At 46.0% G+C, this 15,372-nt stretch overlaps 1 protein-coding gene across 1 annotated transcript; it reads left to right on the plus strand.

Moving 5' to 3' along the window:
* Positions 1-1,936: 1,936 nt before the first annotated feature.
* On the plus strand, positions 1,937-13,708 carry LOC149340141 (uncharacterized). Its single transcript, XM_089550669.1, has 5 exons — positions 1,937-2,102; positions 6,400-6,493; positions 8,135-8,245; positions 10,453-10,572; positions 13,250-13,708. The coding sequence occupies exons 2-5, from the start codon at positions 6,409-6,411 to the stop codon at positions 13,360-13,362; spliced, it is 429 nt and encodes a 142-aa protein (XP_089406795.1). The 5' UTR covers positions 1,937-2,102; positions 6,400-6,408; the 3' UTR covers positions 13,363-13,708.
* Positions 13,709-15,372: the final 1,664 nt, after the last annotated feature.

The following is a 15,372-nucleotide window of genomic DNA, read 5'->3' on the forward strand; positions in this document are numbered from 1 at the left end:
GGCGTCTCTCATAGCCTTAGTCGCTTTGGGACGTTAAACCCCATAAACCAAACCAAACCAGCATCAAACTAGCGCTGCCGAGGGATTTCAGTGCGTGCTGTGAGCCGCTAAGATCACCCACATTGCGGACCTCGTATTGATGATACATTCTAGACGTGAATACGCCTATATGGGAGTAAAGAGGGAGTAATCTGTACTCTGGCGCATAGTCTATTGTAAATGGGTAGGCGCTAAATGTCAGTTTACTATCTTTTTATTTTTCCTGTTCAGAGAATATGAATTGCAAGGTCAAATAAATTACATAAATCTAAGCAGTCGCTGATGTTTTTTGTGTGTCACCAAGAGCTCGTCGTTCATACGGTTGTAGAATTACGAAACCGAATGTAGAATAACTTTGAGGAGTAGATACACCAGGATGCACATGAATGTAACTGGGATACCGCATGCATATCCGGTAATTGCTAACCGCTGAGCATCTGATATCCCCATGTCGCGCCTTCAAACTGCCCGTTCGACAGACAGTCGTATCGTGGGTCAATAGAAGGCATGGAGTATACGCTGGTTCCCCTTTCCAAACTTCTTAACTGGAAGAAGTTGGCTGTGGTCTAGAAACACTTTATGTACTACAGGGGACAAATTTAGCTGACCCCCCTCCCCCACACTTTAAATTTCGAATTGCATCGTCAGGTGGCGTCCACATGCAGTGCGGCACTATTAGTCATATTATTGTGTTTTACTTCCCAACCCAAAATAATTTATTTCTTTATTTCTGAGAAACAATTTTTAAAGAAATATGAGGAGGTTTCAGGGAATGAGGAAAACTGATATTTTTCTTCGCTTTTTACGCGTGAGTTTGCCCGATTTGCAGTAACATGGCTGCTGCACATTACGATCTGTGCGAACAGACGCATATCGCATCAGACAGCAGTGTTGTCTGCAGTGCTGCAGTTATCAGTGCTCGAATATTACGGCCAAGCATGCTATATGATATTTTATATTCAAGGTAGTAAGGGATACTACCTATTACGAAGTACTGAGAAGGTAGCAACGGCCAAGACAAGGTGGTAACATCAGTAGAGACTACCTTTTTTCTGCCTTTTGTGTGAGAGTACAGGTGCAGCGCGAAATTAACGATAACAAGGAAAGCGAACACTCAAGGCAGGGTCGCTGACTTCCAACTGCGTAGTGGAGAAGCACCCAATCCATGAATGTCCTACATGGCTAGTTGATGTCGTTCTTAACTTTGGTCTGCGATACGCTGCACAGTTCTCACATCGTCAGAGACAGTCATACAAAGGAAACGGACGACACACACTTATGCGTGAGTACGTCATCAGTATTCTTTCTAGGAAGTTCAACGGCTACCAAAATCAAAGCAACATAAAGCAAAGAAAGAGGAAGAGCAGAAAACGATATTAAAGAAACGCAGCAATGCAAAATGGCGTCCTAACAGACATCCGGCCGCAAATATCGTGCTGGAAGCGGGCAGCCGGAATTATTCCGCAAGTCAAGGGCAAACACTTGGGTGTACCTTTGGGCGCACGCTTTAAACAGGGAACGCACCACACGTTCAAGCGAGACGGTATGGGTGTGACCGTAATCGAGCTAGTGTCCATGACATACAAGTCCACCGGCGAACGGGCGCGCTTTTCTGCGAACTGCACACGTGACAGGACAGCTACTAAATAGTTGAAGCGAGGAAAGTGAGAAACACCGAGCACGAAACAAAACCACAGTCGCAAGAAAAGAGAACGATTCGGTGCCGTTCACGGCCTCATCGCGGCGTGTTTGTTCTTCGCTCGCCTCGACGCGTGTCCGAGCGAAATCAAGCCGCCGCAGACAGTACGTGCCAGCTGCGGCAAGAGCAAATAAGGCATCAGGGGCGCGGCCTTAAACAAGGCGTGACACACGTTGCAGCGTGGCCCAACTCAGCGGACACAGCTCCTCCAATCTTGTGTATTTAAGGTGAGGCCGGTTGCAGCAATACGGCAGCTTGCACGAAAGAACATTCCAGTGACTGTCGATTGAAGTTGCCAGCCAGTGTGGCCTCGTCGATCGAAGCGGAACGTCCAGTGGGAGCGGGGCAGCGCTAATCTCACGAGGTGAGAGCGACGACGCCGAGAAAGGACCGGGCCATGCGCTACGCGCATCGTAGGCGTGCCCAGCGCGCGGCGGTAGCCGCGCCCTTTCGTTTATGATGTGAAGGTAACGTTATACAGTCACTAGAACTATGCACCACCGCCGAGTCTACAGAGGTGACCCCAGCGGTTCATGTTATTCCGGTGAACTCTCGCTGGTAAATCGTGTTAGCTACTGCTTATGAGCAGAGAATGGCGAAGTGGTTCTACCGGCGTTGACTGTTTCCGTTCCGTGATTAAGAGACGCGGTACCTTTGCCTTCACAGCACTGCACGGTTTTATAGAAACAGGGTGTAGCAGATACAAAGTGCTACGCCCACGCATGTGTGGTTATGCCGCTTAGGATGATGAACAACACCACGCGCAGTAGAGACAGGCTATTTTTAGCGACACAGAACGAGCGACGTGTGTCCAAGGAGAGCGATTTGGACAACAAAATAGCGAAAGAAGATGGGCGTACACGCAGGACTAAGGTAAAAAAAAATGTCACAATAGCCAGACTGTGCTGCCTCTTCCAGGGAAAGTGCCAACGAGTGGAGGCGTGTGTTCTTAAAGACAGGCGCGTTTCAGAACAGCGCGGCGCTTCTTCGTTGCAGCTGCCGTGTACCGAGGGGACAGGCAGTGTAAGAGCGACGTAAAGAACAGCTGCTAGCGACGTGGTTCACAGGGGACGATTCAGCGTGGAACAGCCTGTGACGTCAATTATCGGGGTTCTTCCGGTGGAAAAAAACATCCAAACCGTCGACAAAGGTCTCCTTGAGTGCACCTTCACTGGCGTGTAAAAAGCACAGGAAATGATACAGCGTTCAAAGCGCTGCTCGCCTCTTGTCACTGAGGCTGACGTTTGTCAAGTTTTTCTTTGGGCATCCTTTCAGAAACACACAAATCCGGTCTTTGTTAAAACGTCGGGAGCGACTGCGCTGGGCTCCCTGTATATTAGTCGACCTACTATTACCTGTTAAAAAATAAAAAAACTCAGCTTAGCTGCCCGTTTTTTTCTATTCTTAGCTACCCGACTTCAATTTTATCCTTAGAGCTACCAGGTGGCAAAGGCGTCACATAGCGGTCTTTGCTTGTTAAATTTGTTTGCTGCCTCAAGCATAACTTAGAGATCTACGATTACCTGTTGAAAAAAAGAAAAAAGCACTCAGCTTAGCTGTCCGCTTTTTCTATTCTTAGCTACCCGACTTTAATTTTATCCTTAGAGCTACCAGGTGGCAAAGGCGTCACATAGCGGTCTTTGTTAGTTACATTTGTTTCCTGCCTCAAGCGGTTTGGTTTGGTTTGGTTTATGGGGTTTAACGTCCCAAAGCGACTGAGGCTATGAGAGACGCCGTAGTGAAGGGCTCCGGAAATTTAGACCACCTGGGGTTCTTTAACGTGCACTGACATCGCACAGTACACGGGCCTCTAGAATTTCTCCTCCAAAGAAATTCCAGCCGCCGCGGCCGGGATCGAACCCGCGTCTTTCGGGTCAGCAGCCGAGCACCATAACCGCTGAGCCACCGCGGCATAACTTAGAGATGCACATTGCAAAGTGCTGTGACAAGACTCACGCACGTATACTATGCATTTCCATCGACCTGTATACATGTTATTTTTTCCCACTGTATCGCAAGGCAATGCTTGGCGCAGAAAAGCAGGTGAAGTTAGCTTTTATGATTCCATGATTAGTCTTTCAATAAAAAAGCGTGTGGTATTATGAAAAAGTTTGCTTAGACAGACTAAGCAGCAGCACGCTGTGTAGAAATACCGTAAATGCGTGTTAAACTGTAAAAAGAAAAAAATCAATTTGAGTACATCTATTATTTCCTAGGAGCTCCAGAAGTGCACTTTAAATGAATAGGAACCGCCCCATTTCGAACAGAAACAGACCTCCGAGAAATGATGAGGTCGGGCTGTCCAAACTCGTTTGCCTACCATGGCACGACCCAAGACAAATGTACGACACGCAGGTAAAGAAGCAATAGGGGCTGTGACAACCCAGTATCAGTTCCGGGTGTTCGTGAGGAGTCAACAGAGGGAAGGAGTAGGTGCATGGACGGCAGGAAAGGAAAGTAACGTCTTCGTTAGTACCGCCAAGAGTTGTAGCCGCGAGGCTCGCTTAGAAAGGCTATTCAAACAGAGGATGCGGGATGCTGAGTTGTCGAAACTATAGTTCGGGAGCAGTGGGAAAGCTACATTCTATTACACAGACCACGCCGGAAGGCACGGCAATAGTATAAGAGCAAATTTCGCTTGTGTGGCGGCGCCAGGAAACAACGTATCCTAAGGGCTTGTAGCCTAGCCACTATCGATCACGCAGAAGCGCAAAGTGCGGATACACATGTATGCACATTGTGTACTTCTTCTCTGTGCTCGTTAGCGGCTAGGCAACGTATTAACTCTTATATGGCACACGGCGTGGACCATGACGTGCTGTAGATTTCCATTCTACTACTACAAGAAGGTTCGTTTAACATCTTATTAAAAAAAAAATAGAGTGGACACTTAAACTCTGCCTTAAGGATATCACGCGATAGAGTTAATAAGTTAATACCCATATATACGGAATCAGTCGTTCTCAACTTTGCAGTCATATGTCCATGGGAGTCCTCATACCTCACCTTGCGCAATGTTGCAGCGGTTAAGGAATCTGCCACTGCCCTGCGATGGCAGGGCCGTCACCGGCGGGTCTTGCGCGACCCAAGTTGCCCGTCCCGAGCAACCTTTCGCGATCAACCATTATTTTAGGTGCCACGTCTCAGGGAAGTTACTTTGCTCACAATCAGGTTGGTAGGCTGTGAAGACCGCGCAAGGTCACATGACCTATAGCTGGCCCACCTAGGCTGCTTGTCCGAAGTTGGCTGCCTGAGCCACCCTATTTATCGCTCACAACGCCGACAACGACGACAACGCCGACGCCGGATTTTCTGCGTAACGGGGCCTTTAGCGCTATCGTGTTTAAACAACGCTCTTCTTTCTGTTTTTGTACAAGGTATTGCATCTCCCCCCCCCCCCCCCCCTCCTCGCTTTCATTCTGTCCTACAACTCCTAATTTCTCCGAGTAGTCAATATTTCTTCGCTCAACCACATTTTTATTAATCGAGCATACACTAGGTGTAAATAATTCAAGGAAGGAGTAATTAAAATTTACGTATATACAATTTTCTTAAGGTTATATGTTATATATAACACACAATAAAAGTTATATGCAAACTTTTGCAACCCGCCGGTACTCACATGAGCGAGCGAAACTTTTGGGGCAGTGAAAAGGCTTTAAAATTGTATTGGGGACTCCTTGCCGGGCAACGGAAATGAAAAGTAAATGAACAACGTTCAGAGACAGAAAGAGAGCAGTGTGGATTAGATAACTATCTAGAGTTAATAATACCTAATTGGAAAATTAAAACGAGAAAAGCGACTGACCGAAGCCCCGTTAAGGCTAACGGGGGAGACCCCAAGGGAAGGAAAACGCAGCCCACCAGGCTGAGCGGTCAAGAGCGGAGGTAACAGTAGGGAACTTTCACGGATATATTGCCCGCATCTGGTGCAGCACACGCATAACTGGAGATTATTGGGAGAGGTCTTTGTATAGCAGTGGACGTAATCCGGCTGATGGTAAATGCAGTGAGATGGAAATTCTTCGATGTTACCTGTAATTGTTTACAGCCTTAATGGTGCATATTAACCTTGAGACCTACGGTGCAAGTGCAATATTTAAAGAATTCCCCTGTAGGAGGGTAAAATTGTAGGCCATTTGGCGAGACACAACGACTAAAAACCGCAACAGACACGGGAAAGAGGCAGGCGACAACAAAGGGCGGTACTAGACCTCTTAGTGAAATTCCTCCGCCAACTGTCTACACCTTGCAGAAGGCAGGATGCTCTCTTTTCAGTCGGTGCCTTGTTGGCCACCCTGTGCACAGACGCTAGAAGGCCGTACTTGTCTCCTGTTGGTTCCAGGCGGTACTTCAGCCCATGCTATAGCACGCCGTCCACTTCTGCTGGAGCTGTCGCGTAGCCCAGGAGAATGGCTCGAACAACGCCCACTTGTTTCGTTCTTCCGTTCTTTCTGTCTCCGTCCCGTGTCTGCTGGGGTTTTTATTCGTTATGTCCCTTGTAGGGCAATGCACATAGTTAATAGAAGATAATAGTGCAACTTCTCGATGCATGACGATCACACAGGCTTGCTAATACGCGAAGCTATGACTAGAAATCGGTGAAGGGTTGTTCATTATCATTAACTATACGTTGTGTGCGTGGCGCCGGGCTGTTTCAGGCGGAGCGGATGGCGGTGTTACTGGGGGCAGCCTGTGCTGGCCTGTATATTTTTCTGTGTTCAGCTGTTCCCCTGACTCCGTCTCCTTCTCTATGTAAGTGGGCTCTAATTAGTTTCTTTTAGTTTTTATCTGCAGAGGTTAAAAGTTTCTTGTCTGTTATCCAGATGTTGCTGCTTTTTTCCACGTGTTGGGTTAGGAGCGATAATGCGATGAGTGTCATGCCTGAGCTGTATGTTTAAATATGCAACCTTTCCATGCAATGAACAGTTGGTAGTGTGCGCATGTGGTGTCCCCTCTCTTGTTAGTGTCCTTGTTGCGCCGCCGTTCATTTCATTAATTTGCAAATGTTACAGGTAAATGTACGGGTAAAGATACTGAATGCAAACGCTCATAACAAACGTCACACAGCGTTTGTGGTGACTTTTTTAAACCCTCGCTATCCTCTGTGTCGCGCGTCTGCGTATTACGGTTAAGAGACGGCTACTCGATTCTTTGAGGCGTCAAGCAGCTACCATGCCCGCGTCCAGTCAGCCGCGTCTCTTAGGTGAGCCAGGAACCTTAGCCCTTTCTCTTCCGGGGAATTCCCGCGACCTTCGGCAGCCGACTGTGCGGCCGAGTAGATGGGGCCTACGGAGGAGCTCCGACTTTTCAGTTACGAGAGGAGAGGGGAAGGCGCGAAAAAGCTGGAATTCAAATTTTGACTACGAAAAGCTCAGCTTCTAACAAACGCATTAAAAAATTCTCACTGGAAGATATTCGTGAAGCGGTCTTGAACATCTCAGGCATACCGCAACTTTATCGAGAGCTCTCAGAGCCCCTACAAAAAGCCCTCAACCAGCGGTGCAGTCTTCGCTTTGCACACTACCTACACACCTGCAAGCGGTAGCGCTTAAGCGACCTGTTTTATTTTTTTACAGCATAGTAAAGTACATTGCATTTATCTCCTGATATGAAATTGCAGTCTTATACTATTTTAAAATTATAAAGCAACACTTTTCGATGCATGTATGCATGCCATTCCATCTTCTTGTCTTGGGCCTTATGTACAGATTCCTCCAGTATGAAAGAGAACAACCAGTTCGCGTGAAAAGACCCATTTTTTGGTAATTTATCTATTAAAATTGAAAACGACTTTTGGATATTACATGCCACGAAGAAAACTAATTAGAAATTCGGAAAAAATGTGCCTGTCAAATGTAGTTATGTTGTAATCGTTAACTGAATGCTCAAACGGGGTTTCCTTTTATATTGGACGGACCTGTACTCTGCCTTGAAAGGGTTATCTGTGCCTCGTCAAGTTGTCTGACTACAGCTTTTAGCCAGGCTGGCCCACCAGATTTTTTGGTGAATAATGTTCAGTGTTAAATATCGAATGTATACCTGCAACCAATTTTGTTTTCTCTTTCGTTCAAAGACGCCCCGCCATGGTGGCTCAGTGGTTACGGCGCTCGGCTACTGGCCCGAAAGACGCGGGTTCGATCCCGGCCGCGGCGGCTGAATTTCTTGAAGGCGAAATTCTAGAGGCCCGTGTGCTGTGCGATGTCAGTGCACGTTAAAGAACCCCAGGTGGTCGAAATTTCCGGAGCCCTTCACTACGGCGTCTCTCATGGCCTCAGTCGCTTTGGGACGTTAAACCCCAATAAACCAAACCAATAAACCATCTTTCTTTCAAAGTCTTTCAGTGTGGCATAATAAGGGAACGTTGTTGCGTAATGAAAGCAGCGTGATTTGCAGCCGCCTGGAACGGGAGCCACCGAGCATCCTTCAATGAGAGCAGACATCGCGAGAAGAGGCAGCTCTCCGAAGTCGTGTCCGCTGTAAGCTCGGGAGCAAGGCTCATCATTGGTGCGTCCTGATCTCCTGGAAATGTTTGCAGAACATGCACTTACGACAATCCGCTGCTCTCGTACCGCATGCGAATTGAATTTGAGCTCGTCTGGATCGGCGAGATCACGTGGTTCTTTCCTGTACTCACCTTATCTTTCTGCGGTAACTTTGTCTTTCAGTGCTTCATTTTAAGGGTTTTTCGTAAGCGAGCTCTAACTTCGTCTGATTCTTCGTAAATATCGCACGCTAGCGCGTCTAACACGAACTCCTTTCAGCTTACGTTTTAAAGCACTGTTTTGATGGAGAGGGAAGTTTTTCCTTTATGTACTGCTTGGAAAGTTGTTTCGCAAAGAAGATGTGATCACACGCGCCCGGTCCATTAGTACTGCTGTCGCTGCTTGTTAGGTGCCGGCCTGAGGCGGTCTTCTTTGAAGTCACTCCAATCACTCTCCAAGGCCGCCTTAATCTTGTTATTTAAATCCGCTGCGCTGAATGCACGCAAGCATGTAAATTTTAGGTTCACATAAAGACAAGGAAAGCTTGAAAGGAGATAGAGCCATCACGCAACATTATAGCTTTCTTTCATATTAAGATAAACTTTCGACATGTTCCTGCTAGGGAAAACCCCTCCTCCAGCCCTCATCTCCGTTTTGAACTTTGAGAATTTTTTTTCGCACAAACAGCAGCATAACTGAGTTGTTTCTTGTAAGGGTACAAAACGCTGAAAATAGTTTTTCCAAGCTTGATGCTGTTCAGGTACATCTTCCTATCGCGAATTTCACTGCAATGTGAGTCAAATTGTTTTTTTTTTCTTGCTAGGCTATTCAGTTTGCGAAACACCGCAAGTATGCTTGAGGACGGTTGGTTTATGTACTATAGACAAGAGCGTTTGTATATGCCAGCAGTCTTCTTTTCAGTAAGGGAGCTTCTTGTGCAATAACCTTCTTCTAACAATGCTTTTCTTGCATCAGTAAACCAGAGGTGGTATCAGGAAGAATCTTGGTTTTCAGTTCACCCCTTCGCTTGCATTGAAATATAGATACGTGCCCGCTCTCATATATATGCAGTGGTTAGCGAACCAGTTTTTTCGCCATTTTGTGACTGTGAATCTCTCGAAAGATTGAATCATTCCGAAAATTTCAGACAAAATACTTCTGTCGGAAGGTTCATTGCATTGAAGTATTTTTTTATACAGATGTTCGCTCTAAAATATTTTTGGTTCTGATAAGAATGCGGTGAATGGTTAGCGATAGATGAATATGGAAGGTCAGTTGAAGACTCATTTGCCACGCATTGTAATTTAATCTTGCTTGGTGGCGATAATGACAAACTCGCTGCGCGATTGCCGTTAGTCCAACCCAAGCTGGGGTAAGTTCTGCTTGCTATGCACAAGACTTTACTGGAACTTTAAACTAACATGATGACGTTAAAGGTGTGGGACGTGACAGGGAGCATGTATGCAGGGGCTCAGGCTAAACAAAGTAGTTAGTGGCAAGGGGTCGATTGCAGCTCAGATGTTGTCATGGAGCTAACTTGTTTCCATGTACAGATCTGCACTTTTGCGTGTGAAGCAACACTCAGAGTGTTAGAAATGCGGTCGTGGATGCCTCTGAGACGGTGCTTATGTGCTGGGCACCGGGTGTTTTTGGATAACATTGGCTGTTGGCGTAAGAGTCCAAGGTACCACTTATGGCAGGTTGCAATGTGCCGGATGGCTAACGACAAATTAATATGTTAAAGACGGACATCGTGTTATAGGAGAATTTTAAGGGCCTTCAAAATTAATGTGCGTGTATAAACTTCCTGTTTATCCGTTGGCACTTTTGTGCAAATTTGCAAACATTGTAAGCATTATGAATGAATCCTCTCGAAAGTGGAGTAAGCTGCATCTGAAAACTTTCAAAGTTCTGCCTGCTAAACGATATCAACGTGCACAGTTCCTAGTCTTCAGAAGCAAACTGATCTAAGCGACTGCTATGTCAAGAGAAGTGCATAAGGAGGTGCAGGACACGTATCTGTCAAATAGGCTTTATCTTTGGCGGGAACATCTCTAACTTCTCGTAAAACAACATCCACCTCGTGGAGAAAGGTACGCTATTGTGTGGGAAAGAATCTTGCATTGTTAGGGCCAGTGCTAGCGCTTTACAATGGTAGGGCGACCAATGACGTCAACCCGTGTTCCGGGTTTCTACTGACAACTTATTTTCTTTAAACTTTGCTTCAAGGAGCCGGCGTGGGACTTCTGCAGTCTGTTGGCAGGCTAGGAAAAGAAGCGGTAGGGGAGGGAGATGGAGGCCTGCTCAGCTTACTCGGTTCACTCTTCACGGGCGTCAGCGTCAGCTTAGGTGAGTAGCGCTTTGGGTCCCTGTCACTGAAGATTTCGTCCTCGACTTACATGCGTGGTTTTCGCTCATTGCAGTTAGATGTGCTCTGGCTGCCATGAAAAATACTGGCAAACTTTCCCTAAAACGTCCGCTTCAATTTCGTTTTTTTTTTCTTCCGTCACACCATTCTGCAATAAAAAAAAAAGAGAAAGAACTGTATTTCAGTCGGCTGCGCTACTTGGCAAGTTGGCTCTGGAGTCGAGCGAGAAGGCATGTCCAACATTCTTGGATAAAAATACAAAAATGTTGAAAATTGAAAAATTACAAGATGATATTACGTAAATATTGAAGGTAATGGTCCATTCTTCTGATATGTACGAAAATTTTTCCATCGATCCGATCGAAAATTTAAAGGTGCACTGAAGACGAATCTGAACTCGTATTTTTTACCTCTCGAACTCGATCTGAACGTTCCGAGCGTTCTTAGAAACCTCAAATTATTGCCCTGTGCGGCCGATTTCCCTAATTTAAATCTGATTAAACTTTTCGGCTCCCGCCTATTTTTTTTTTTTAATTCCCCCAGACGGTGGGAGGAGTCAACCAACCTTTCAACTAGTCCCGTGGCGGCTTGCCGCTCTGCCATCGGCGGAGTGATACGTAGTGATCGGCCAAAGCAAAGCGTATTTTTATTTCCGTGGCATAATTTGCGGCTATGTAGCCCCTGACGATCTTTTTATTCACAGAAACCTTAAAACCAAAACAAAAGCGAAAGAAAAGCTGCCACGCGACTGCCATAAAGGCACTCCATGCGTTGGTTGACTCCACCCACCATCTGCGGCGAATTAAAAAAAATAAAAGGCGGCAGCCGGACGTTAATCTGATTTAAATTAGGGAAACAGGCCGAACAGGGCAATACTTCGAAGTTTCTAAGCGTGTAAATTGATTCCAGCGGCAAAAAGACGAGTTCAGATTCCTCTTCAGTACACCTTTAAGACTGCCATAGAAAACCAATAGAGAACGCTTTTGATCGTAACAAAAACCTTAATATATAATAAAAAGTGCGAGACTGCCTTCGTGTGATCTGCGGATATATTGATCGTTATAGTGAAATCTTGCATTATATAAAAAGATCCGCTCATAAACGGTTTTCTGCCCAAAAATGCTTTTGTCTAGAATTGCTCGGTATGATTGAGCAAGGGAGGCACTCGCAAGACGACTGTGGCAGTCCTGTTCCTCTTGTGTCTTATTCGCGCAACGCTTCTCACTGAAAAAAAAAATGTATTGCTTGTACAGTTTTTCCAATTCCCGACATTACCGCCGGAAGTAAACGGCTTGACCCGGAAGTCGCACTTCGCGAGACCACCGTGACCGCTTGGTTTCTATAATGCGAGATAAAGCTCTTAGTGTTAATGACGCGTATGTATTGATAAATAAGCAGCAGGTGGCATCGATATCGCATAAACAGCCCCGCAGTTTTCTACCAGATTGGCCAATGCAACACAGCTTGACCCAATGAAGAGTTTTCTCAAGTAGTTACCATGGTAACTGGGCAGAAACTTTGCACAGCGCACTGTGTCCCTCTGTCTCCGTCCATACGATAGCTCATCTCTTACTACAAAGGGTGAAAGTACTGTTATAGGAAGCAAGGTTGCGACCTTAACCACTCATACATTTGCGGGCCATCGTGATACCTTTAGCTTTTACTCACGGAACGGAGACAGCTGCACAAGTAATGGCTGGTTCACGCTGTTGACAACACAAATCGTAGTACATTCGAACACGAATATATAAAACTTGAAAGAAATTGCGAAATCGTTGGGTATGAGGTTAATCTGATACATAAAAATGACAGTAGATATGCTTACCTGTGTCCTAGAAGCATAAATACACTGAACCCATGCTAATGGCGTGGTTCCTGCAGCGACGTCTCACTCGCCGGTGCGCTGGCAGCGTACAGCTCTCTAGGCTTTGACAGGCCTACCCTGCTTCTAATACAAGCCGCAGCGGACGGTGCCTTGTAACTAGCCACGCAAATGACAAGTTTTCTAATCATGTTATTTGTTCACTATATAGAGAATAATATTTCATTAAAGGCAGGGTACAGTTGGATTCCCCAACGCCTTCGGCCGCGAAGCATGCCACGCGAAGGCCGCCACTAGGCTTTGTTAGGGTTTGTTAGGCGTGGAAAATCGGCTCAAGAAACCAAAGGGCACCGTACGTCATGCCATCCCGTTGTTTAGCTCGGCATGCAGTTTCGCTGCGCTAGTGCTGCCAAAAGGCGCTCAAGGTTGTGGTGACTACACCTACACTGCGTAGCCGGTCCATCACCGCGAGCAAAAGTGATCGCGGGAGCGCCGTTAGGAGAAGCGCTCTTTGCAGGGGCGCTGCGCATGGTTCTGGTATATCGAATGTTGCGCTGCAAGCGAGTTCGGCAAATGCGAATAGTACGGCCATACTTTGGCATGGGTATTTAAAGGTGATGTTCGGACTGTTCGATATAAACAACAACTTGATATATCTGGGTGCAATGCATCCTTGCTCGACTGTATTGATTCTAAAATTTCGAGCATAACAGGCCCTGTACTTGGACAGAGAAGCTGTCCCAGATCTTTTAAGGATTACCGAGTGTAAGACAAGGCACGGTCACTTATATTTGTTGGACTTCATAATAATTCAACACGTACGCTTGACGTTCCAGATCTGTTCAGGAATGTGCTGTTGGCGGTGCTGGGAACAAAGGACATCGTACTCGGCACACCTTCTAAGGACGAGCTGACCGAAGCGAACCTGCCATTAGCAGACTCCAACTAGTTTGTCCTGCGATGCTGACAGACGTGGACTGTCACCTCCAGTGACACACACTGCGTGCTTCAGGAAAGATGGGCTGTGCACAAATACCTGATTAGAAAATGTTGATCTCTGTGTGGACCTGAGGGAGAATAGATAATTTTGCGACCTACCGTACTTTGTTTGTCACAATTGTGCTCAAGAGGGTCGACAGCATAAATATTTCAAAGGGTTAGACTTTTTGTCCTTGTCACTTCATCTTCACAGCTAGCTTCATCAGCGAAAATTATTAAAACGATGCTTAATGGCACTGGTTGCCAAATTTGTTGCTCCTTATTCTTTCCTCTCACCAAATGGCCTTTACGCTCACCAGGCGGTGAATTCGCAGGATGAAGATGCGCCGCTGTCGTCGATATCTACAACGTTTTTGAAGTCTAGTTCTCTATGAACAGAATAAAGAAAGAAGAGAGGTAAACAGTTTTTGCGTTCTTGTTTTCATTCAGTTTTTTTGACTAAAAAGTTGAGGCAAATAATGGAGTGAAAGGTGGTGAAAACATTCAGGTACTTTTACTGATGGAGTATCGAAATTATATGGAGGAAAATAACTGAATGGTTTGCTAACAATTACATATCTATAATGAAAAAAAAAAAGATATTGAGATAACCGTGAAATAGAAAGCAAGAACCTCAAGAAATACTCATTGTCATTAGAAAGCGCTAGAAAATTCGACTTTGCAGCTCTAAAGCACGGTTAAAACTAAAGGGGAAACGTTTTTCGATAATTCCAAAGCAAGCGCATTATTTTTCGAGGCTAGCGCTTTGTGTTCGTAGACTAAGTGGTGCCGCAAAAATTTGACACCACGGATGACATTTGCTGTTGCAGAAACGATAGAAGATATTCTTATCCAGCGTAATGCCATGCAGCTCTCGGGGCACGAGCTCAATGCTCAGATCCGTAATAGAGTGTGGTTCAGGAACGGCCAAGGCATGCCCAACTTTCAAAAAGTATAAGTAAGTCAGAGGAGCTTAGAGGATTGATGGAGAAAGGCAAGAGAGTAGTTTAGATGGTGGACGAAGGGGAGAAAATGGACGTTAGGAATTAATATATAGGTATCTAGGTGGGAATTATTCCCACCTCGAAACATATCCGTCCATCCGTCCGTCCGTCCGAGAGTCCGTCCGTCCGAGAGCCCGTCCGTCCGAGAGCCCGTCCGTCCGAGAGTCCGTCCGTCCGAAAGTCCGTCCGTCCGAAAGTCCGTCCGTCCGAAAGTCCGTCCGTCCGAGAGTCCGTCCGTCCGTCCGTCCGTCTGTTGGTCGGTCGGTCTCCGTTGAACGGAATCCCGCATCCGGTGTGCCCGCATTTAGCGCTTTCCAGAATGTGCCTTGTTTATGGTCATGTGATATTTGCGAGCTTGGGCTGTGGCTAAGGATGTCGGAGTGCCTGCTTTCATTGGGTGATTTGGCTGTGGGGGAGGTTTCTTACCGCAGTCGTCTCTTCATTCCCGATGAAGAGAGCAAACTTGGCTGATTTTTCTTTGACACTCTAAATGCGAAACTAGCTAAACGTCACAGGAATTTCGTATGAGCACACTCACTAAGCAGAGTTCCTGAACTTTATGCACTCTGTATAACTTATTCGAAAGCAAGAGAAACGGAATTACATGTAGTCTAGCATTATTGAAAAAAGAGTGCACGGGAAAAGACCAAGAATAAAACCGCGGATGCGCTTATTTGTTTACGCAAAAGTTTGCTAAAGGTCACAGAAAACGACGCGTTTGAAAAGACTCGATGGGGATGAATGTGATTGCAGACACAAACAACTAACTTTTCGCGCTTAAGTTATTCTTTGTCGTGGGAAACCTGAAAACTAAGGATTCCCTCGAGGAAGGTTCTTCGAAATACGAGAATTTCTTTTTCTTTTTCATTTCCGACCGTAAGTCTGACTCTCGAAGTTTTACTTGCAGGCGCTCTAACTAAAGCCTTGCGCTTGATATGCCCGTCGTTATACGGTTATTTCTCGCGACGCCTTCAAAG

The sequence above is a fragment of the Amblyomma mixtum genome, chromosome 6 (assembly GCF_055824585.1).
Source record: "Amblyomma mixtum isolate Tamu chromosome 6, ASM5582458v1, whole genome shotgun sequence".
In the NCBI taxonomy this organism is placed as follows: Eukaryota; Metazoa; Arthropoda; class Arachnida; order Ixodida; family Ixodidae; genus Amblyomma; species Amblyomma mixtum.